At 37.4% G+C, this 25,289-nt stretch overlaps 1 protein-coding gene across 2 annotated transcripts in view; it reads left to right on the forward strand.

The window, feature by feature from the left end:
* Nucleotides 1-7,807: 7,807 nt before the first annotated feature.
* Nucleotides 7,808-25,289, forward strand: part of LOC126475474 (neuronal membrane glycoprotein M6-a) — a 39,555-nt gene continuing 22,073 nt past the window's right edge. Inside the window, exons 1-4 of one of the 2 annotated variants that reach the window (XM_050103364.1) lie at nt 7,808-8,329; nt 8,423-8,627; nt 17,377-17,536; nt 17,792-17,951. In XM_050103364.1, the coding sequence (XP_049959321.1) occupies nt 8,471-8,627; nt 17,377-17,536; nt 17,792-17,951 (477 nt within the window). In that variant the 5' untranslated portion in view covers nt 7,808-8,329; nt 8,423-8,470. The remainder of the gene's footprint in view (nt 8,330-8,422; nt 8,628-17,376; nt 17,537-17,791; nt 17,952-25,289) is intronic. The other variant, XM_050103365.1, reaches the window with a different exon arrangement.

A 25,289-nucleotide genomic window follows, 5' to 3' on the forward strand; every position in this document is an offset into this window, starting at 1 on the left:
GGAGCCCTGTCTTCTTATGACTGTATATGCTCGTGTCAACTGTTGTTGGTTATCATGCACAGTGGCTGCATTCCTGCCAAGTCTTTCTGTACCATCACTGAAGGACCGTCCAGCTTGTCATAGCACTATTTCATGACCTCATTGAGGTTTAGATCATGATGTCTTTGTCGCTTAAAACCATTCTTGACTAACATCAACTCACTGCATTCAATCTTAAACTAATGCTCACATTACAGTATGTATTTAAAGTGAACCTCATTTGTATCCTCACTACTAGCACCACTCCTATGCGACTGTCGCGAAATCTGCATAGACACCACCTTTCAGATGAAGAAACACGCCTACCAACTTTCATTTATGTTGTAACCTCCTTCCTTGTGCTGCAATATGGCCCATTCAGTAGTCATAAGGGTTTGTCACAAAAGAACATGTGCCAGTGCATGATCCTCTTCGCAGACCACAATGCTGTTTTCAGTTGTCAGTGCATCCCATCATAGACAGAAATTAACAAATGCCCCTGGTGCAATCCTCAATGGTTTTTCGTTTAAAATAAAAAATAATACATGGAAAGGACAGGCATTTAGCTTCAGTTGCTGAAGGAGGTCAGGAAATCATGTTTAGAAATTGGAAATGTTTGATGCCTACAGTAAACGTTTACTGAAATTGTTTCCACTTTTTTCATTCGTAAATCGAAATTATCTAACCACCTCTGTTAAACTCTCATTATGGAGGAAGACTTTTTGTCTTTTTATGCTGTTCAGTTGTGAATATTGATAGCTAAATGCAACAGTTTCTCGTTACCTTGAATTCTAGGTATTAATAATCATTGTCTCATGTTCACTTCATTAAATAAAATCCATTGGTAAAAAATGCTTAGCAGGAGTGAAAGAAGGAAAAAAATTGTAGATAATTTGTGTCTGTAGATTTGCATCAGTTCAGGAGAAATTGAGCATGACTTCTATGATATGAATTTTTCTGCCTTTTTTTATAGGCAACAATGGGCGTTCTGCCCTTGAAGGAACCTGCAGCAAATGCATGTTTCTTAAAGGCCAATTCACAGTGGCTATCAAGTCAAGTCAAAACCATCCACAATGCATTTCTGATGGTGGCATTCGCGCTGATTTTTCATGGGCCTTCACCTCACATCATGTCAAAGTTTCTCGTGTGAAAGTAGTGATGGCCTCATTGTCTCCTACACAGGACGTTAACCCATTCTCACCTCACAAACTCATATTTTAGCGGTAGTTTATGTTTCTTCTCAACATTAAATTTATTTTTCGTGGCAAATCGCAAATTCTTCATGATGACTTGGATATTTTTCCATTGAGTTATCGTCCACAAGTGAAGTCAAATATCTGAGAGCGAAAAATTATTTGGGTTTCACAGTAGCAGAACAGAGCTGACATCCATTCTGTATATAAATGAGAACATACGTTGAAATAACAATTTTACTGAAAAGTCAGCTCTGATGAAAAAGAGGACTATAATTGTTTATTGACATTATTGGTTACATAAGAAAAAGAAACGATGAATAAGCGATAAACAGGCTGTATTTATTCCCTTATAAATATTGTTTGATAAATTTGTATGTATATTTTTCCTTAGGAAGAAGGAAGGAAGATCGGGTTTAATGTCCCATCGACATCAAGGTCATTAGAGATGGAGGACAAATTCGGAGCATGTCAGGGATGGGAAAGGAAATCGGCTGTGCCCTTTCAAAGTGACCATTCCAGCATTTGCCTGGAGCAGTTTACGGAAATCATGGAAAATCTGAATCTGGAGGGCCAGATGCAGGTTTGAACTGTCGTCCTCCCAAATGGGAATCCAGTATCCTAACCACTGTGCCACCTCGCTGGCTATATTTTTCCTTGCTAGCAAATAAATGTCATTGTTTTGAAATGTTGTTTTGCATCTCAACACTTTATCACTCAAAACTTACTGAGAACATGTCATAAATTTGCTTTAGCCATTAATGAAGTTCATCATTGTGACTTCCTCAACCCCTACACTATACTCTGACTTTTGCTGACGTTTTTTTTCATGAATGGGAACTCATAACTTCACTTTCACTGTTTGGGATTGGACTAAGAGAATTGATGTGACGTGACGGAAAGTGTATATACATCCTTATGTGACAGTGCCATGATGAGACATGATGGCCAGTGTGAACAGGCCTTAAGCTGCGTTTCTGCAGGCAGGGATTTCTCATACATGCATCCCTCCACAATTACCCTTAAATAAACATTAGTGTTTCCACACACCTGAGTTGTAAATGAAATTATTCGTGCAGGAGTTGCACAGCTTTTAGCCAAATAGTTATAGTCACGTTGCTGAATAAAAATTGGACCTTCAAGTATTGGACATGAAGATGGGCAAACCTTAGAAATCGTTTGGGAACATGCTAACAAGGGAGTTATCTCTCATTGACATGTTTCATTAGAAAATCATTTTCAAAAGGGTAAAATCAATTTTGAAATTTCATTGAACTTATTTCTGGCCCGATACAAAAATCTAATACATGTATATAAGATGTTGTTCCAACTTGTATCAAATTACAAGTAATTTTGAAATATCTGGCAATGGGAATCACTGCAATATAGGTATCGTATTCTGATGAGTACTGTTTTTAAATTTTGATGTTATCTACTATACACTGAAGGTACATAGGAATACAAAGTTTTTGTCTGAATAGTTCAGCTTTGTTTTTATTTTCAGGGTTATTGAAGGTTCTGATAGGTCACTGGTATTGTAAACATACATTTGCATTATCAGTGCAGTACTTAATTTAGCAACCAAAATTTATACTACTGGCAGAACAGGCATTACTCCGTGATAACGCCAATATGAACACTATTATATTTGCATAGGATTTTAATGAGGGTCAAGAGTAGTTTTCAGTCTCTGAAATCACAAATAAATTTCCAATTTCACTGTGTTATTTACATGCAATGATAAGTGAAAAATTATCATCGTTATACTGAAATAAAAAATTCTTTCACAGTATCAACCGTTCTGCAATAATATATACCTCAATTTGGTCACACTCTCAGTTACAATACTTTTTAACCCATTTCGTTACTTCAGATGATGTTACTCTATTACAAATGAGTGATTATAAAAAGTTGTCCTTGTCGCACTGTTTAAGAGCTATTTGGCACATTAGAAAGTATTTATTTACTTAGTTGAAGACCGAGCTTATTATTCTGGCATGACACTAACTTTTCACGTTAACAAACACATGATTCGAGACTGGAGTAGAATGAAGCAGATGAACCTATTGGCAGTTGTCATAGACAATGGTGGGGGAAGTAACATCGTGCAAGAAAGTAGAACACCTTTCAACTTTCGTAATTTACGCGTAAGTTGACATGACAGTGTACAAGTTGGTTTTTTCTACACATAAGTTGACTTACACGAGTGGTGGTGGGAGTATGAACATGTAAGAAATTCGTGCCTGTGGGAACCAGACCTTTATGCATAACTTGGCATGACGATGTGCAAGTAGAGTGTTTCCGCATGTAAACTGGCTTATTTGAGTGGTGGTGGGAGGATGCACATTTAAGAAATTCACGAACTATTGAAACATGGCTTTCAGGACACTAACTCTTAATGCAGATAATTATACTTTGGTGTGTGTTTGCAACTGTACTTAAAAATGCTAACAATGTGTCATATGTCGAAATAACAATATAAATGTTCAAAATAGTGGCTCCAAGCAATGGCAGTTTTCGAATATCAATTTGCTTCTTGAGTTCTACGACAGACCAGACAACTAGTGGAGTTATACATGTAAGTTGGTATGAGAATGTACAAGTAGGATGTTTCCATATTTAAGATGACTTGCATGAGTGATGGTGGGGGGATACGTGTGTAAGAAATTTGTGCTTGTCGAAACCTGACTTTCAGGACACTAACTGGATGACTGGCGAAATTATTTCTGGATAGACATGGAATCACATAAATACCTATTGGCGGTCATGACTGCTCATATGAAACAGTGAAATATGTGTATGAGGAGAGTAATTTCGCCACATGACCAGCTGATAGCGACATTGCAACTTCTGGCGACTGGAAGAAGATACAAAATTTTATAATTTTCGAAACTAGTATCCAAACAAGCATTCAATGAAATAATTCCAGACAAATGTGAAACTGTGTACACTTTCCTAGAGAAGGATTTCATGAAGTCGACTGAAATACCTCAAGCATGTAATACACAAACTGTGATCAATTGCAAATAAAATGTTTATATTTTTAGACATGTTTTGCACTCCATATATTTTAATACTTCACAGGAGTGGCCAATGAGGTTTCTTTTACTTTGGAACTGAGTATCTGGGGATACTCAGTTCCCTGTGTAGTAGCAACTTGTTATAAATTTTTACTGCGGAATACAACACTCCATTCTGAACTATGTGTTGTGATTTTTAGTCTATATGGGAAGTTTTGATTCTATATTGTAGTAGTGAACTCTACAGTTTATCTTTAATTCACTCTTGTTATGAACCACATATTCCATTAGTGGGTGACAGATTGATTGACAGGAGTAAGAATTACGAGCCCCTGACCACCCTGCTGTAAGATATTGCTTTATCGACTTAACACAATATTCTGACAGCACTCTTCTGTGGAAGAAATTATTTTTGTCATGTAGTTACACTGCCATGAAAGATTATGACATATGACTGCACTGAATAAAAATATACTAGCAGTCTCTTGTGCAAATGAATTCAATGAGAGAGCTATCTAACTGCAAAGTAAGAAATACTGAACATAGTGGTTAAGTTTCTGTGTTTGCCATAGTGCCAAATATTCTTCTTTTCTGAGTTATTGACCCATCTTCAAACACTTGATGTGCAGTTGACATTGTCATTTTACATATATTGTTTAGCTGCATAATTAGTCGTTCATTTGGAACATTTTAAAAGGATATATATGGTTTATACTAGACATATGCAAAAGCCATTAAATATAAAATCGTGCAGCTGAATAAAAAAACAGGAGAAACAGTATGTGTGACACAATGCACATGCTGAGGAAAACATTTCAAGCAACTGAATGAGATGTGCTTGATACTTGGTAATCATTAAGTTTACATGCATTACGAAAATAAATCACAATAGTCTGAAGCAAAAAAAAAAATAGTTTTAAGAAAAGCTCAGATAATATACTGGTCACATCATACAGCCATTTAATAGATTAGATCATTTTATTACGTATTTTAAATTCATTTTGTTCAAGTATCCTTTTTGTAATATTTCTGAAAACAAGCAGTGATACACTGTGTGCTGTAGATGGTAACATATTATGAGGGTCACTCCAAAAGAAATGCACACTATTTTTGTAAAAATACAGTTTTCATTCTGCATGTGTGAGAGTTTTACAGTGTGTAGATACATCCTTCCCGTTTGTTTTCAAACTTAGTTCAACCTATTCCCATGAATGGCGCAGTGACAGCATGTCTTCAAGATGGCTGCTACACTTGACGTTCGTCAGAAGCAACGTGCTGTCATAGAATTCCTGTGCTGTGAAAACGAGACAGTGGGAAACTTCCACAAGAGGTTGAAAAAGGTGTATTGGGATGCTGCTGTCGATCGCAGTACAGATAGGCGGTGGGCAAGCAGGTCGTGATGAAAGTGGGTACGGCAATATTGAGGATTGTCCTCGCAGCGGCAGGCCTCGTACTGCACACACTCCGGACAACGTGCAGAGAGTTAACGAATTGGTGACTGCTGACAGACGCATCACAGTGAACGAATTGACACGCTACTTTGGGATAGGGGAAGGAAGTGTTTGCAGAATACTGAAAGTGTTGGCGCTAAAAAAGGTTTATGCCAGGTGGGTTCCCAATATGTTGACAGTAGCTCACAAAGAAACAAGAAAAACGGTATGCAGCGAACTTTTGGAACAGTACGAGAATGGTATAGATGAATTTCTTGGAAGAATTGTGACAGGTGATGAAACATGGCTCCATCATTTTTCACCAGAGACGAAGAGGCAATCAATGGAGTCACATCATGCAAATTCACCCAAGAAAAAAATTCAAAACCACACCTTCTGCTGGAAAATTATGGCTACGGTGTTTTTCTGTTCCGAAGGCCTCTTGCTTGTGCACATCATACCAAGTGGAACCACCATAAATTCTGATGCATATGTGACAACACTGAAGAAACTTTAAGCTCGACTGAGTCGTGTTCGATCACATCGGCAAAAGCAGTATGTTTTGCTGTTGCACGACAATACACGGCCACATGCCAGTCAAAAAACCATGGAAGCGATCACAAAACTCTGATGGAAAACTCTGAAACACCCGCCTTACAGTCCTGACCTGGCTCCATGTGACTATCATTTCTTTGGGAAACTGGAAGACTCTCTTCGTGGAACAAGGTTTGAAGATGATGACTCCCTTGTGCACGCTGCCAAACAGTGGCTCCAACAGGTTGGTCCAGAATTTTACCATGCAGGTAGACAGGCGCTGGTTCCAAGATGTCGTAAGGCAGTTGAGAGGGATGAAAATTATGTGGAGAAATGAAAATATAGTTTCTAAAGGATGTATCTACACATCGTAAAACTTACAAACATGTAGAATAAAAGAGGATTTTTACAATAATAGTGTGCATTTCTTTTGGAGTGACCCTCATAAATAACTGTATCCCTTTGAGTGTGCAGCTATTTTGAGTTTTTAAGCTTAGTGATTGGGATGCCTTTGACATGAGTCATATTTACGTGTAGTCCCAGGCTGTTCGTGGTTGTTTTGGTTTTTCTTGGTATGCACCAAGCTGCTGAGCTTATATAGGCGTACATTTGTCAGTATTTAGAACTCTTTAATGTATTCCCTACATGATACGTGTTTATATTACTCCAAGAATGCAACTAAAGTTTTTTTCTATCAAATAAGAATTCTTTTCGCTCCAGAGGAATTGTCTCATAACAGCACTGTGAAAAAAGGTGTAAAGAAGTTCAGCAGTAGCTGTCAGTCACACAAGCCCTAAGTTTACGTAGCAAATAGTGGATTTGTGCTAACTTTGTGCATACACAGCTAATGTGAGTTTATTTCTGGATCAAGATGAACGCCAAAAAGCGCAACTGAGGCACTACATTTAATATGGTTAAATAGGATGAAAATAATATTTTCATTTTTAGAGTGGTTAATTTGTAATTCGTTTACTCTAAACCATGTACTTGATACCCTGAGTTGTTCTGCACTTCTAAGTTTCAGTGTGTCTGATGCCCTACCACTCTAACAAAAGTAATGGCATCTGCGTATAGTATGTATTTGCATAGCACCATACTGAGCAAATCGTTTACACGAATTGTGAAAAGCAAATACCTGGAATCTTGTGGGACACCTCATTTGGTACCTAGAGTATCTGATTTGTTTTTGTTAAAAATGTGCAGTTTGCTTTCTCACATTAAGATAAAATGTAATCAGATATAATCGTTTCTCTATTAAAGAATTACAGTACAAGCAGCTTCCTTCTCATCTCTAGAGTTGTATTCCTTGGTCTTAATTTCTCAAAAATATGTATGACTCTTACGCATTTCAATAAATTCAGCAGTGAACACCCTAAAAATGGTGATGCGTATCGGACAATTCAGAATTCACTGTGTGGGCGAAGTAGAGACACACTAGACTGAAGAAACTACTAACTCAAACACATTTCGCGCGCCAGATATGCGGACACTGTCTCCACTTCACACGCTCCAACTTATGAGCAAACTTTTGCGCAAACATTTTGTCGCGTGTTGACCAACGTATTGTCGCTTCGATAACATAATCGATTTCTGTGCAGTGTCTCATACATAATGTATTGTCTTAAAAATTGAGTATTTTCATATCCTCATACTAATCAGAGTTACTGAGGGACTTCATGTCATACGTAAAAATAGAGGGACCAGCATCCTAAGTTATAGTGTCTAGTCTAGTCTAGTCTAGTATGATTCAAGTGTTGCATTACTTTTGTAACTCCCGCTGAGTTGAGCTTCTTTTTTTACCCAACTTTTTCGAACGACAATAAAACAGAGTTCATGTGTCACGCACACCTGTTGTCGTTGTGGATTACAAGACGCGAAGACAAATTGCTGTCTCAGGGCGAACGTATATTTATACAATGTATTTGTCAAATAGTTGTTTCGTTGTATAAGTGCTGTAAGTTAAAAATGGCGCACCTTTGGAATTTTGGGCGTAGCATAGTGCTTGATGCCTGAAGTACTATCGGGGTGCAACCTGCTTTAATTTGGAACATATGCACCGTCGTTCTGTTTAGTAAACATCCTGCAAAACTAAATAATATACGGTACTGGGAACTGCAGTTGTGGGGAAAAATGGGTGAGTGTGATTTTTCCTTGAATGTTTAGATTGTGTGTTATGTGTGTTTTATCTAATCTTATCAATCGATTCTCTTAATGGGTGGTGGAGCAGTTCAGCCCTATGTCTAACTGAGTGATAAGTGTTTAATACTGGCTGAAAATGGGTCCTAGAAGAAAAACCAATGCACAGCGTGAAGAAACCCAAGCTCAGTTTATGCCCCTACGAAGACCGTCGGCATACTCACACGATAGTGTAGGAAGATTTTCAGAACATTTCTTGCATGATGACGTATCAGTGGGTGGATACAAAACAGCTAGTAAGTAGGTTATTGTTGCATCTTTATTTTCAGTATGTTCTCCAGTTAATTATGTGTGGTTAATACACTTGGCGCTGAAGCAGGAAAGATTGTCTTTGAGGAATAGATTGCAGTTTTTCACTTTCATTGAGCCTGAATTGCGCATTTGGCACGAACACTATTGATTCACAAATTGTCCAATTCAAATTCTTGCATATATGGAGTACACATCACATCTCATCCCATCATTAAAGTTTTTTATTTGGTCGTAAAGTACATTGACACTATCTATTCATATATTTTGGATGATGATCCACTGGTATTTGCATAGACGTTTGGAAATTGGGTGGACTACATCCGGCTTTTAGTCTTCAGAGGGTTTCGCCACGATTCAAGTGACAGTTAATGGCAAATTAAATGCTCCCTGTACAAAATTAAACATTATTAAGTGTTTATGATAACTGTGTGATGTATATAAGTTGAATACAAGTGGCATGTAATGAAACAGGGTAAGCACATTGGTAAAGTGCCTATGTTATGTTGTTTGAAACTGAAAGGTCGGATGAAAAGTATAAGTATGTTGAAATATTAGTATACTCGTGTTTGTAGCAAGCATTGTTGTGGAGTATTGCATATTTCTTCGTGACAGATAGTCTACTGTAAAGAAAGAATCTTCTCTCGAGTTCATGAGAAGTTAGCTTATTACATTATTATGAGAAGGATAGTTGCTACTCACCATATAGCGGAGATGCTTAGTCACAGATAGGCACAAGAAGAAGACTGTCACAAAATAAGCCAGAGGCTGTGGTCATGTGTGTGTGTGTGTGTGTGTGTGTGTGTGTGTGTGTGTGTGGGCGCGTGCGTGTGTGTGTGTGTGTGTGCGCGTGCGTCGTCAATTTTTGACAAAGGCCTTGTTGGCCAAAAGCTTTTTGTTGTGCCTATCTGCGAATCAGCATCTCTGCTATTGGTGAGTAGCAACTATCATTTTCATAATATTTTACATTAACTTCTTACACTGTTGTGGAAGATCAGCAGTACTTGTCTTGCTTTCTTGGTTGATGCAATGATATGTAATGGTGGATCAAATTGTAGAAGTAGGCCTAATTGTGAGAATTCAGGAGTAGGTGCTTTGTTATATGTACTTTTCATTCTGCACTTTTGATCAATTGTCTTTAACAACCCTTTCTAAAAACATCTAACATCACCTTTTGTCCTGATGTTGGTGGTGACATGTCTTGCCGTGGACTATTAAACACCAGAAACATTGAGGAACGATCCTAGTCCATGCTTGATACACAGTTGCCTGTAACGCATGGTGATTTGCTCTAATTTGGCCAGTGCTCAACAGAATTGATGTTAAGAGAATTAGAGGGCTACATGAGCTCTCTTTTGACAACAAAGTGTTTTTCAAACCTTCGTGAGACAATGTGGGACTGCTGGGGTGACGCTTCTTGCTCAAGGTACAGCTGCAGTGTGCTTTAGATGAACAAACAGCTGCATAAAATTGGGCTGTACATACCTGTTCATACACTAGTGACAGATAATGGCAGACATATCAAGGACCCTGTTCCATCTGCATAAACATGTCCATGTCAGATAAGTTGGACTACCTGCCTGAACAATGCTCTGTTGACAAACAAGATATACCACCTTGTGCAGTTGTCAGTATACTCGTGCCTAAACTTTGACGAGCACCAGTGTGTACAACAACTTGTCAGTCCAATACTTCACATGTTCAGTGTGGTTTTTCCTGTGCTTTTACTAATATGTGTGTGATGTTGAGTATCGAGAGACGTATGTGTGAAGTGATGGCTTCTGCAACCCGTACCAAGAAGATAGTCCTGAATGCTACAGCTTCTCACGAGTTATTGCATTGGGCTGATGTTCATCTGACTGTTCTTGTGGTAGTGGTTTTCTCTTATTCATGTTACTCACAGTAAACCGTGCACATGATAGCACAAAAAGTGACCACTGCCTATACTGCTTGAAACATACATTGTCACCATTGAATCTCACCTATCCTGTGTCGATTTCCACATTAGTGGTCACTGCAAAGCTAAATTACATCCCAGTCATGGGAGACAGTATTTGATTCATCATCCTTCCTATACCATCTCCCTACACACACACACACACACACACACACACACACACCAAAACAAGCAGCTATTTCTAATTCTGGTGTTCCCAGGTATAAAATAAAACTGAAGCAAAAAAGGACTAAGGTAACACTAATTGATTTATAGCAAATACTTCACAGGATTCATTGCAACACTCTGTTTCCAACAATAATTGCCAAAGACTAATACATTGCTGAGATTTCTAAGGGTACAGCTTTGAAATATAGAAAGGCCTTGACTGCAAAAATTTTTATTAAGTGTTATGCATTTCAAAATTTCATCACCATACTGTAGATAAAATCAAACTTTTATACAAAGCTCACAAAATTGGGAAATACGGAAGCGTCTGATCCCACCCGTCTGCTTTGACCCATGGCGTCACAAATATGGTAGAAACAAAAACAAACACACACACTTTCCACAAGAAGCCTAATGACACTACCGGGACAAGCGCGGGAAATGGGGTGTTTTGGGTGGGGGGCAAACTAAATATAAACAAATTTAGACGCCTTGCGTAGCTACAATGTGTTAGTGAAGACAGCCATGCATGAATACCCACCCACCTCCCCAGGGGTCGTAACCCCTGCAACCCATAGAAGATAAAGATGCTTCAGTGGCTGATTAGTGTTTTTTGTCTTTTTAAAAAGAAAAAATCTCACGGGATAGAACGAACAGATCAGAAAGATAAATATAATAAACTAAAACAGAAATTGGAGGAAACAGATAAATAAAATAATTAATAAGTGTTTTTAAATTTAAAAAAAAAAATCTCGCAAGATAGAACGAACAGATCAGAAAAGTAAATAAAATAAGATAAAACAGAACTGGAGACAGCCACACTCAAACCAAACTCCGCGCCGTCATGACGTCACACACGAAAACACCCTTACGTCACGGGTCAAAGCCGACACGTGGGATCGGACGCTTCTGTCGACCCCAAAATTGAACACACAGACTGATTATAGTACATATCTCATCTCATGTTGGCATATTTGATAGTGCCATTGTTTATTCCTAGAGAACCACTTTGGCACTGGTTCTCTCCGAATAGATAAAGACAATGTCAGATATATCTACATGAGAGACATCTGTATTACATTTGGTCTGTACACTCACTTTCGGTTGAAAAGCTTAGTAAAGAATTGTGCAATCAAAATCATTCTATATTTTAGAGTTGTGCCAAATCTGAGTAGTCGCTTACCTCTATCGTGGATGTCTTTCTCCATCAAGTAGTGGAATTTGTAAAGCTTTCTTCAAAAATTGGTTGATAATATGTTACTGAGTAGCTACATAATTATTAAGTCAGAGATATGACAAAGCCAGATGTTTCAAATTTTAAATAAAATATTGCCAAAATAATAAATGACAACATTAATAAAAAAGGCAGACATTTTGGTTGTTTAGTAAAAAGAATGATACTCAGAGATGGCAGAATCACAATAAAAAATGGTTTTACAAATAATTAAGATTCAGAATATAATTTTATTATTGTGTTACTTGCAAAGAATAATTTTTTAGAAACATCATTTCTAGCAAGTAATTGTTTTATGGTCACTATCAGTTTATTACAAATATCAAGTGGTGTTCACTAGTGTATAGTAGACAGCTGCACAGTTAGTAGCAGAGGTCTTGGAAAGACATATCATCCTCCTTTCAGTATGCAACAGTGAAATGTGCCATATGTGTATTAACTGATCTCCATCATTTCTAATGGGTGTTTATTTTTTGGTCACACAATAATGTCTCAGAACACCACCCTAAGTACTAGAAATTTTTTGTTGAAACTGTTGCAGTAATTTCCTTGATATGTAATTTTTTCGTGAGTTTGTATGTGTTACCTATAGCTTCTCCCTTTGCATTTTTCGCAGTTGATGCTTGATATGTGTAGGCCGACCAAATATGCATCATAATACTTCTCGGAGATTTGTGTATTGTGCAGTAGTGTTTTTCTGACACTACGTGCAATTTTAATTTTTATAATAAAAAATTTGTTAAATGTGGCATAAACAAAACCATCAGGACATGTTACAGACCAGTCTGTTCCCTCAGCCTTTATTTTGTGTTAACATTTAGTGGCTTTGCCAACTTACAACCAGTTTGTCACCACATCAAGATTTCAGGGCAGGATACCTGTTGCTCAACTTTGTTTTAAATAAACGTAAATATTTGTTAATTATCTATTTGATACACATGGAAATTATTTATTGTGACTAACTTGCACATCCAACTTAGAAATTATCTTGTTTAATTAGTGTGTTGTTTGGTAATTTTATTAACTGGGACACTTCTTTAATGTTATAATTTGTAAAACTGTAGGTTTGTTATATGTATTGTGTCAAGACATGGATATTAAACAAAAAGAGCAGGTGTACCTAAAATTTCACATTATTGTAGTAACAGCAGTGGAACGAAATTGGAAGTAGTTGTACACGCAAGAGGATAATCTTTTAATTATTACATTTAACAGTTCATTGAATGTTTTATATCATTCGACCCATTAAAGCTCATAAAGTTTGTACAGTGACAAAAACTAGTAGCCCTAGTGAAAATTTTCTGGTGGTGGTAGCAGTTGTTGTGGTGAAATGGCAACAGTGAAGCATTGTAAGTCTACTTTCATAATAAATGAAGAATCTTGTAGAACATACTCATAAACGTAATGATTTGAAGAGAACACTCCTTTAACCTTGATGGATAGAATACTCAGATATGATGATTTGATTGCAACCACACTGTTGGAGCCTGTTTTGCTACAGTTCACCTTGAAAGTTGTGGAGAGATTAAGCTTTTTATGGACAAATATGCAACACTTCTTCCATTTGATGGTGCAAGTCAAACCTTCAACCCTCCCCTCGAGGGCCCAGCCAGTAACAACTGGTTACAGACATGGGACTCCCATTGTTCCTGAGCTTTGGTTAGTGCTACCTATCCTCTAATCTCAGAACATGTGACCATTGTGGGGTTAACAGTAGAGTGCATACTTAAGAGGGCAGCAACCTCTGTGGCACTTGTTGTATCCTAGTTCTGTGGGGCTTACCCAGGCAGGCAGCGCTCTGCGTGGTTGGACATATATATTTCCAGCATCTCATGTTTCTTATGGCTCGTACTCAAACTCTTGACTGAAAGGGTGGACCATCTGGGTTACTGTAGTCAGATTCATGATGGTAGCGGTTCACATAGGTCAGGATATCAATGAAGACTGCATTGTTGCTGGTTCCTAGCAACAATTGTACAAGCATACAAGTGCTTTGTGTTTGAAGAAAGTGTATAGTCTGTAAATGGTCACTCGCTTGCTTATGTAGATTTTGTCACTTACCATCACAGTCAGTGACGACTACTTGCAACAAATGGAATAAGATTCACAAAATAACTTGCTATTATAACATTTAATGCCCGCGTTGGTACAACAGTCACAGCAGAGTGCTATACATGTCCATAATTGTAATTATGGAATAGATTTTTGGAATAATGCAGAAATCTGAAAGTACGCGAGCAACGCAAATGTGTGCCCAATCTGTATGGTGTCCACATGGCTATGGTGTGCCACAAAGTTTGGTGGAAATTGCCAAAGATGAACTGAAATATCTTGCCTAACTACACAGCCAAACACATGGCTTTCAAAGGTACACAGATGTTCATAGCCAAGAAATTTGCTGTGTGAGCAGGCTCAATGCTGTTCTGTATGCCTCATGCTGCACTGCGATGTAGTTAACTGCCATTTTCCTCAGCAACATGAAAGGGGACAAATACACCTATTAGGTCATATTTGGTGAGTTCTTGCCCGCTTGACAGAGAGAGAGAGAGAGAGAGAGAGAGAGAGAGAGAGAACACCGCGATTTTCACGTGGCTTCACCATGTAGATGCAGTGCTGTACCTCCTGGCTAACAGAATTGTTGACTTATTTTTGCATTTTTGCACATTGTTCTGTTGTCTGCTTTGTTGACTTCGTTGTTCTTCTTTTAATGTTTACTTGATATCCCAACTTGAATCCTCACTGTTTCCTTTACTGGTTAGGCATTCTTGTAGTATCTTACTCTCACAAGTAGAACACGATCAGTTTACAGGAATTTAAGGTGTAGGTCCCATGAATCATAACTGCAGTCTTCTGTAGTTTGAAGTTTGTCAAATGTTTACAGTGACATATAGCAGCTTGCTGATCATTTACATGATTTTTCTTTTATGTTAATTTTGAACTATACTTTCTTTCACTTGGTTGTCTTCTTCATTGTCTTGTGCCTTTATGCCACTTTGGCACAGGACATGCATAGTTATTAACAGATTAGGCATGGCTAATTTAAGGGGTGGCTGGGTGCCCTTCCTGTCACCACCACGTTACCCCATGGGACGGAATATGTATACCCCAGGTGTATGCATGTAGTGTTATTCCTTTGGAAATGAGCAGAAATTTTCTAAATACTTGCGTATTAGTGGATGTGGAAAACCATCTAGAAACCACATCCAACAACATCTAGCTGGGCAGTTCACTGCCAGCAAGATTTGATAGAGGGCTAACATACCTCCTCATGCTGCAAGCGGTGCTTTAAAATGCATGATCAAACTGGCATCTTTCTTTCATGTTGTGATGCTTTGCATGTATTGAAAACTTGTTTGGCTTGCAGCTTTAGACATCCTGCAGCAGCCTGAAAGTGTTCCTGTAGTGTTAAATTGAAATTTGTTCACTATCTCACAAATGCTGCACGCTACTGAAATCTTCTGTTCAGATGTTTCAAATCAAGCTGCAGTGATTCCCTAAGTAGTTTCATTGTCAATTTCCATTTATGAATGCAGGCAGATACTAGGCATATATACCCGTCACTCCAACTTTTGTGACCCATGAATACAAAAAATCCTGTACATCTAAAATCACTTTTGTACTTTTAAAAATGCTACAGTTAACAAATACTGCAATTAACAAATCTCGACTATTGTTCATAAATGTTTGTCACTAGTTTTCTAGTGATCAGTTGAAGTTAGAAACCATAAACTGTAGATTGCATTAAGATACATTGGTATATACCACCACCTTCCAGCTATTAGTGATTCAAAAATCTGATAAATAAAAACCAGGGTTGCATGGTTGCCGGATCCAGACAAGTTGGTATTAGACTGATACATCAAATGTCTTAATTGGAAAAAGGGGTGCACAATGCTACAGCCAAAATTTTTGATCTCTAATCCAGTGATGTAATACGTCTGACAGACAGAAAAGAAAAATTTGGAAACAAACTGAAAAGGTTTCTTCTCGACAACTCCTATCCTGTAAGAGAGTTTTAATTACTGTAATGTGTAAAAGTTGGTGGGTAGGAATTACTCTCATCTGACTTTTTTTAAGAAACTTGTAAATGATCAGCATGTAGCTATATTGTCAAAATAATTTGTGATGTGAATGTAAAATGAGCCATTCCACATAATTACAACTTATTGTGCAAATGATTCATAGAATATGACACTACCTTGTGATTCTTGAAGTTTTCCCGGCAGACATAATGTTCCGTCATCTTTCGGGCATGCACTCAGGACAGCGACAATTCTTCTTGCGATATTTCAGCTAGAAATATCCTATAAATCCTCAGCAGCTTTGTATCACGTGACTCTCCGTATAAATAGGCACGCGCAAACGCTATGAACTCAGTCTCTGACTCGCCTTGAAGATAGCTGGGAGGTTTCTAGCCGAAATATCGCAAGAAGAATTGTCGCTGTCCCGAGTGCACGCCCGGAAGATGATGGAACATGACACTACCTTGCTCACTCCATTTCTAACCAGAACTTTTCTCCAATTTATCTTTCTTACATGTTACATTAGCCCTTGTTCAACTTTCCTCTGGAATGCGTTTCTGCTATACATATTGGATACCCCCAGATCTTTCTTTCTTTGTGAATAGCCATTTTCTGTAGTTTCTCATACTTTGCTACACCCTTTTTCCTACCACCTTTTGTTCTTAGTGGCTACCCTTTTAATTCCAAAAGATATGTTTTAGTGTAGCTCACTCCCTTGTGACCATTGTTCATATCAGGTATGTCACACAGTGCGTTCTTGAAATACAATAACAAATTTCAGATTCGATTCTCATTTAAAACTGTGACTAAGTGGAATAACCAATAACATTCATTTATTTTCATATTAGAACAACATTCATGTATCTTCATAGTAGGAGGAAAGAAAGTAGTCTTTGTTTTAAATTTAGTTAGGAAAGTTCTGTCAGAATGTAAATAGTTTACAATTAAAGGAAACCACTCACTGAATACTAAAAGCATTTATTCATTGACAGGCAGGAAAAAAAGAATGAAAACTTTACTAGCTTTTTGATGAATCCTTTAATGAGCCAGAGTACATGTAGATATTCCCGTATGGACTTCTGCACACCTCTGCAGCTGCATTGTGCTTGTTTAGTCAGCACGATGTAGGTGTGTGTGTGTGTGTGTGTGTGTGTGTGTGTGTTTTAGTAGTCTCCTTTACTCTTAAATTATTTTAATTCGTTTTAGTTATTTCTAGATGTCAGAATTGTTTATAGATTGTTCCTATTTTAATTTTTTGTCAGAGTGAAAATTGTCTTAATTTTAATTGAAATAAGAGCAAAATAGTTAAACATGACAACAGTTAGTGTTTCTACATGACCAAGGGTTATCTTCTCTTCAAAAAATTTGTGGTACAGGTGACAAGTGCCGTGATTGCATGACGCGCATCCCATATGCCACCCTCATTGCTACAATTATGTGCATTGTGGGAGTGGGTGTATTTTGTGGAACCATGTATCGTGGTGCGACACTCAGCATCTTGATGTTCAATGAAGTCTTCCATCTTCGTCTTGGCTGGTAAGAAACTTAATTTTTGATAATACCTGTGTCTATCAAACTGATAACTGGCACCTTAAAATGTGCAAGTATTAAATGTACCATTTTTAAATCAAATTTCGCAGCTCTTTTTGCTTTCATTTCATATGAATGTGAAGAAGTTACTGCTACAATTTTTTATGTTTGTTTTTGCTGTGCAAACATTTTTTTTAAAATATCGAGTAACTCCTTAATGTGCGCAGTATGTATGTTCTTAAATATTATTTTTGTGCATAGGTTAGAAGCAGTGCAGATGGTTTTTGTCATAATTGGAGCCAGCATGGGTGCCCTTGGGCTTATGATTTTGTTCGTTGGCTGTTTGGCAACTGGGACGACGAGACACAAAGTTTATCGTGCCTGGGGAGCACGTGTTGGGGGCCGAATCTCTTGTGCAGTGGTGAGTATGTTTGTCAGTTTCTTGTCTTTGTCATCAAAAGAAACAGTTCTAACACAAAAAAGTGTAACTCTGATACTCACTAGTGTAAGGAAAAGACACACTTCTTGCTTTCAATTTTTGTTTTTAAAGAAACATGAGAATAGACATGTACAGAGAAAGCAAGTCTGTGAGAGACTTGCTGTCCATTAATATGAGTAATTATAGGACACTGGACATAAACTGCAATGACATTACTATAGTGTGACCGAGCGAGGTGGCACATTGGACTTGCTTTTGGGAGGACAAAGGTTCAGATCCGTTCCAGCCATCCAGATTTAGATTTTTCGTGGTTCCCTAAGTTGCTCTAGGCAGATACTGGGTCGGTACCTTTGAAAAGGATACAAATGATTCCCTTCCCCATCCTTTAGTAATCAGAGATTAGGCACTGTCTTTAATGACCCACTGTCGATGGGATATTAAACTCTAATCTTCCTTCCTTTCTTCCCTCCTTCCACTGTCGTGAAATATGCCTTTTGGTATTCTTCTGCTTATTATTATTATTATTCTTTCTTAGTTTGGGTCATCTAAGGACCATGCACCAATTTCAATGCTTCCTTGTTTGTTATTCTTTCTTTTTGCTCCAGTATTCTTTCATCTTTTCACTATGTATTTATTTATTTATTTTTTTCTCATCTCGGACCATTTTGACCCTATCTTCTTCTCCCTCCTGCCTTGGAATCCTTGCATTTTTAACATTTTCCTCTTGAAAATCTCTCTTTCTGTTGCATCTTTTTCACTTACGTTGTTTCTTTCCAAATCTTTCCTAACTTCTTGAATCCAGGCTATTGTTGACTTCATGTCCCAAAGATATTTAAAAATCTGTTTGGTTAACCTGCTGCTGTTCATTCTGTATAAGTGTCCAAAAAACAGCACGGTGCCTCTTTAGTAGTGTTTCATTTATGTTTTCTATGTTGCGATAAACTTCTTCATTGCTTCTTATTTTCCATACCTCTGTTTTTTTGATGGTCCAAGTATTTTTCGAATGATTTTTTTCTTTCTAGTGCTTCAAGTTTGTGTAATTTGTAGTTCAGTACTAAATATTCACTTGCATAAAGACATTCTGGTGTTACTACTGTGTTGTAGTTCTGTATCTTCAAATTTTTAGACAGACACCTTTTGTTGTAGACGTTCCTGGTTATTCCATTAGCTCTCTGCATTTTATGTACTCTTTCTTCTACAGCGAATTTTTCTAATCCATTTTCTTGGATAATTTCTCCCAAATATTTAAATTTATTTACCCTCTTTATCTGGCCAATATCTGTTGCCTAGGGGTTCCGGAGTATTTTTTATATTTGTCATAAATTTTCTTTTCTCTGGAGATATTCTTAAACCTGCTTTGTTGGCTATTTCTTCTAAGAGGTTGATTTGTATTCTAGCATTTGTTAAGTTTTTAGAAAGAAGGCAAAATCATACGCAAATGCTAAACATTGAATTACAATACCTCTGTTTTTAGTTTCGCCGATGACATTGTAATTCTGTCAGAGACAGCAAAGGACTTGGAAGAGCAGTTGAACGGAATGGACAGTGTCTTGAAAGGAGGATATAAGATGAACATCAACAAAAGCAAAACAAGGATAATGGAATGTAGTCGAATTAAGTCGGGTGATGCTTGAAGTAGAGAGGATATAAAATGTAGACTGGCAATGGCAAGGAAAGCGTTTCTGAAGAAGAGAAATTTGTTAACATCGAGTATAGATTTAAGAGTTAGGAAGTCGTTTCTGAAAGTATTTTTAGGGAGTGTAGCCATGTATGGAAGTGAAACATGGACGATAAATAGTTTGGACAAGAAGAGAATAGAAGCATTCGAAATGTGGTGCTACAGAAGACTGCTGAAGATTAGATGGGTAGATCACATAACTAATGAGGAGGTATTGAATAGAATTGGGGAGGAGAGGAGTTCGTGGCACAACTTCACTAGAAGAAGGGATCGGTTAGTAGGACACGTTCTGCGGCATCAAGGGATCACCAATTTAATGATGGATGGAAGTGTGGAGGGTAAAAATTGTAGGAGGAGGCCAAGAGATGAATACACTAAGCAGATTCAGAAGGATGTAGGTTGCAGTAAGTACTGGGAGATGAAGAAGCTTGCACAGGATAGAGTAGCATGGAGAGCTGCATCAAACCAGTCTCAGGACTGAAGACGACGACAACAACAACTGTTTTTAGTTCTCTGTCTCATTGGAGGTACCTTCTGTTCTTTTAGTTTTTGTTTCCATTCTCTTACTGTTTTCTTTAGTATGCAGTTAAAGAAGAGTGGAGACAGGCCATCACCTTGCCTTACACCTGTTTTTATGTTGAATGTCATTGATATTTCATCCCGAAACTTTACTTTTGATTTGGTGTCCGTGAGCATTTCACGAATAAGGTTTGCTAATTTAGATTTGATGCCAAATTCTCTGATCACTTTATCCAGTGTTTCCCTACCAACAGTCAAATGCCTTTTTAAAACCTAGAAATGTTACAACTATATCTTTGGAGTTTGTAAGTCTGTGACTAATTATGGACCATAGGTTGAAAATCTGTTATGAGCAAGATCTCCCCTTCCTAAAGCCACTCTGATATTCTCCCAAATGGCTATCAAGTGTTGCTTCTACCTCGTTTATTAATATTGTTGAAAATATTTTATAACCCACTGGCAACAAAGATATACCTCAGATATACCTCTGTAGTTATTTGCATTTTGCTTATCACCTTTCTTGTGCAGGGTATGGATGAGAGCCACTTTCCAGTCTTCTGCTATCATTTCAGTTTCCCATATTTCTTCAAACATGAGCTGAAGGTTAGTTACAATTTTCGGTTGAGACCATTTAATAAGTTCAGCTGTAATAGAGTCTTCTCCACAGCTTTGTTGTTTTTCAGGGTACTTATTGCTTTTTTTAATTTCCTCAGCTGTAGGTGGTGGATCTGCCTTCTGTATTTTCATGGAGATCTGGAAATTCTAGCTTACAGTTTGGTTCTTCACAGTTCAATAATTTTTCAAATTACTTTCGTAGCATTTCACAATTCTTGCTGTTGCTTAGGCCTACTTTACCATTTTCATCTGTGAAGCAAATACTTGGAGCTTGGTAACCTTTTAGATGACTTTTAAACATCTGATAGAAATTCCGGGAGTTATGTTTTACAAAGTTGTTTTGTATGTCAGGAAGTGATTTCTCAAAAGATCTTTTAGCTCTCTTTCTTCTTCTTTCGATTTCGGCCATCTTTGGACCACGTTCAACAATTCACTTGCCCGGCTTTTTGATCTTTTTTTCTCTCTTCCCAATATTTCCTCATCATTTTCGAGTGGTTCCTCCTCCGCTCTTCCGACCATTTCCTGTTATTATTCTTTAGTTTCGTTTCTTCTGGAAAACACTTAATTTCGTTCACTATTTGTCTAAACTTTTCCCTGTCCCTGATTGACTCACGGGTGACATTAAAATAGGCCAAATCCTTTTTCACCATCTGTATCCATTTATTGTTGGTTTTTTCGTTCCTGTTACTATGTTCAAACACTTTTCTTGTTAGTCTGTTTCCATCCATCCTCGACAGGTGACCATAAAACGTTAGTCTGCATTTACGCATTGCCTCACTCACTTTCTCAATAGTTTTGTATATTTCCTTATTACTCTTTAGCTTGTACTCTTCTCCAATCTTTCTCGGTCCTAATATTTTTCTCAAAATTTTCCTTTCTTTCTTTTCCATGTTTTCTATTTCCCCCTTTTTGTTAAGAGTTAGGCACTCCGATGCATACAGGCATTCTGGTCTAATGACAGTTTTATAATGTCTTAATTTAGCTTGAATCGAAATGTTTTTTTTGTTATATATGTCTTTGGTTTTTTGAAAAGCAAATTCCATTTTCCTTGCTCTCGCCTGGTTTGCACTCTTGTCTAAACCATTCACTTGAATTATTTCACCTAAATACTTAAATTTTTCTACTCTCTTAATATTGCCGTATTTAGTAATAAGATTTTTCTTGTTATTTCTATGATTAGACATATACACGGTTTTTTCAAATGAAATCTGCAGTCCAGCTCTGGCCGAAACTTCTTGTAGTTTCTCCAGGTAGTTCTGAGCTATTTCTTCGTTTTCTGTAATTATTTCCAGATCGTCTGCAAAAGCTAAACAGTCCACTTCTATTTTTTCTTTTCTTGTTCCAATTCTGATGTCATTCTTGGTGCCTTTGAGTTCTTCTTTCCATATTCTCAATATCTTTTCCAGTACGCAGTTGAAGAGGATTGGGGATAAACCATCACCTTGTCTAACACCTGTTTTAATTTCGAACTTCCTTGAAATTTCACCCATAAATTTAACTTTGGCCTTACTGTTTGTTAGCGTCTGTTTGATAATTTGAATTGTTTTCGTATCGACCCCAAATTCTTCCAATACTTTCAGTAATGTTTCTCTATCTACCGAGTCGTATGCTTTTTTGAAATCTACAAATACTATTGCAAATCTCTGGCCTCTTGAGATTCTGTAACGAATTAGTGTTTTCAGGTTAAATATTTGTTCAACACAGGATCTACCTTGTCTAAAACCTGCTTGATATTCACCTATTTTTTTATCCAGAACTGGCTCCACGATTTGAAGTAATTTCCTTGACAGAATTTTGTATCCTACTGGTAGTAGCGAGATCCCTCTATAATTATTAACATTCATCTTATCCCCCTTTTTGTGTAGTGGGTGTATCAGGGCACACTGCCAGTCTTCAGGAATTCTTTCTTCGTCCCAGATCTTCTTAAACATATGTTCCAAAACTTGTGGGAGGTTGGTATCCATTATTTTTAGGATTTCTGGTACTATGGAGTCTTCACCTGGGGCTTTATTGTTTTTTAGACTGTGTATTATGTGTTTTATTTCTTCAGCGTCTGGACTCGGTATTAGTATTTCGGTGGTTTTCAAAACTCATTTTATCTTTGGGTGGTTCACAATTTAGTAGATTCTCGAAATATTTTGCTAATATTTCACAATTAGTCTTGTTTGTCAAACCTAGCTTGTTCTCTTCATCTTTAAAACATAAATTTGGGGATTGGTATTTGGTTAGCTGTTTTCTAAAAGTTTTGTAGAAATCTCTAGAATTATTTCTTTTAAAGTCTTCCTCAATCTGTTCTAGGTTATCCTGAAATTGTCTTCTTTTTTTATTACGGAAAAGCTTAGCTGTTTCTCTTCTCTGGATTTTAAAATTGTCAAGATCTTGAGGATCTTTTGTGGAGTTCCATTTCTGCCACAATTTCTGTCTCTTCTCCAGGTTCTCATCACATTCATTGTCCCACCATGGATGTCTTCTTACTCTTTTCACGAGACAATTTTCTTTTGCTATTTCAACTATTTCGTTTTTGATCTCCTCCCATCCCGCTTCCTTATTTATTGTGGATATGCCATCGCTATCTTTGTGCAATGCTCTTTGAAACCGTTGTTTAATTTCTTCATTTTTTAACGTTTCTGTGTTACATTTTGGAATTTTGTAAAAGGTTTTCTTCTCTTTTTGAAATGGGAGTGGTCTGAATTTAATCGTAGTCAAATAGTGGTCTGAATCAACATCAAGGCTTTTCAGCACTTTAGTGTTTTGAATTTCTTCTTGACAATGAAGTGAGATAGCCACATGGTCAATTTGGAATTCTCCGAGAAGTGGATTTGGTGATCTCCATGTTTTAGTTTTTCAGCTCAGCTTTTTGAAATGTGTTGTCATTATTTTCAAGTTGAAATGCCTACATACCTCTATAAGCCTTTCTCCATTTTTTGAAGTTCTTTTGTGACCTGGGAAGAGGCCTACTGTTCCATGGTATTTTTTCTCCCTTCCTATTTGTGCGTTAAAATCGCCTACTAACATTTTTATGTTCTTCTTTGAGCATCTATCCAGTTCCATTTCAAGTATCTCCCAAAATTCTTCAACTTTCTCCGGGTTATTTTTGTTGTCCTGGTTTATGGGTGCATGGCAGTTGATTATAGAGTATCCTTTGTTTTTACATTTAATCTCAAGAATGGATAGTCTCTCAGAACTCGAGTAGAAGTTAGTAACTGAATCTAAAATTGAGTGATGTACCAGAAATGCTGTTCCCAGGTATGGCATTTGTTTCATTAAGATTTTACCTGGTTTTCCTTTAAATAAACGATAGTTTTCAAAATCTAAAGCAGTTTCATCTAAAAACCTTGTTTCTTGTAATGCACATATTAAAATTTCTTTCTGGTTCAGCTTTTCAATCAATAATTTCAATTTTCCTACTTTAATTAGAGAGTTTACATTTAGGGTTGCAAACATAGTTGCTTTCTTAAATTTCAGTGTTGAGGGCTGCATACATGTTGGTTGGGGTCCTCCAAAATCCTTTGACCCCTTTGCATTGTTTCTACGAACAACGGAGGATTTGCCATTCGGTCTACCTCTTGGAGTAGTGTCTATCTTTGACGACGTTCCCATCATGCTTTGCAGTAATTGTTGGATAATAAATTGGGGGATCGGGTTGCCCCGAATCCGAAATTAAAACCAAGGTAGTAAGCCCTGGAGTTAGCTCTTCCGCTCTCTCTGCCGTTGGGAAATTGTTCCTCTTCCGCCATTGAGACCGTTGGCTGGGTTTCACCTAGTAACCCTAGGCAGGGGCCCTATGACAGGGTGCTACCATCTGGAGCCGGACGGACCCTGGTTTTTTTACGAGGTTGTTACTCGTCCCCCTCCACACTTCCCCATCCTCTTGTTTTTAGATGGGCCCGGGCTTGGGACCGGCTTGCTCTCTTTATTATTCTTTTTGTTTCTTTCCTTTGCATTCCACAATTCATCATGGTATTCGGGCTTTCCAGAACATTTCCATTTCTTCCACTGTTTTGTTCTTTCTGTAACTGCTTCTTCACAGATTTCATTCCACCAGACTTTCCACTTAATTTTTGTTGTTCCAAATAAAATTTTTGGTGCCCTGTTGATTTCGTTCGATATTTCTTCCCACTTCCCTGATTTAGTTACTTTAATTTCTTCATGAAAATTTTTTATCACCTCTTTGGTGATGTTGAGTGTGTCTGTATCATATTTAATTAATTTTTGCTATCTCTCTTTGTTTTTATTGGAGGGAAGTTTATTTCATTTTAGTCAGGTAATGACCAGAATCAAATTCCCTGTTTCTTGCTACTTTTACATTCATGATTTCTTTAAAATTGCATTTAGAAATCGCCATGTGATCTAACTGGAACTCCCCTAGCGACATATTTGGAGAGATCCATGTTTTTGCCTTTCTTGGTAATTTTTTGAAGAAGGTTGACATTACCTTTAACTGAAATGTTCTGCAAAGACTGCTTAGCCTTGTGCCATTTTTGTTTGTTCTTTTATGGGCTGGATAA

This window comes from Schistocerca serialis, chromosome 4 (assembly GCF_023864345.2).
Source record: "Schistocerca serialis cubense isolate TAMUIC-IGC-003099 chromosome 4, iqSchSeri2.2, whole genome shotgun sequence".
Lineage (NCBI taxonomy): Eukaryota > Metazoa > Arthropoda > Insecta > Orthoptera > Acrididae > Schistocerca > Schistocerca serialis.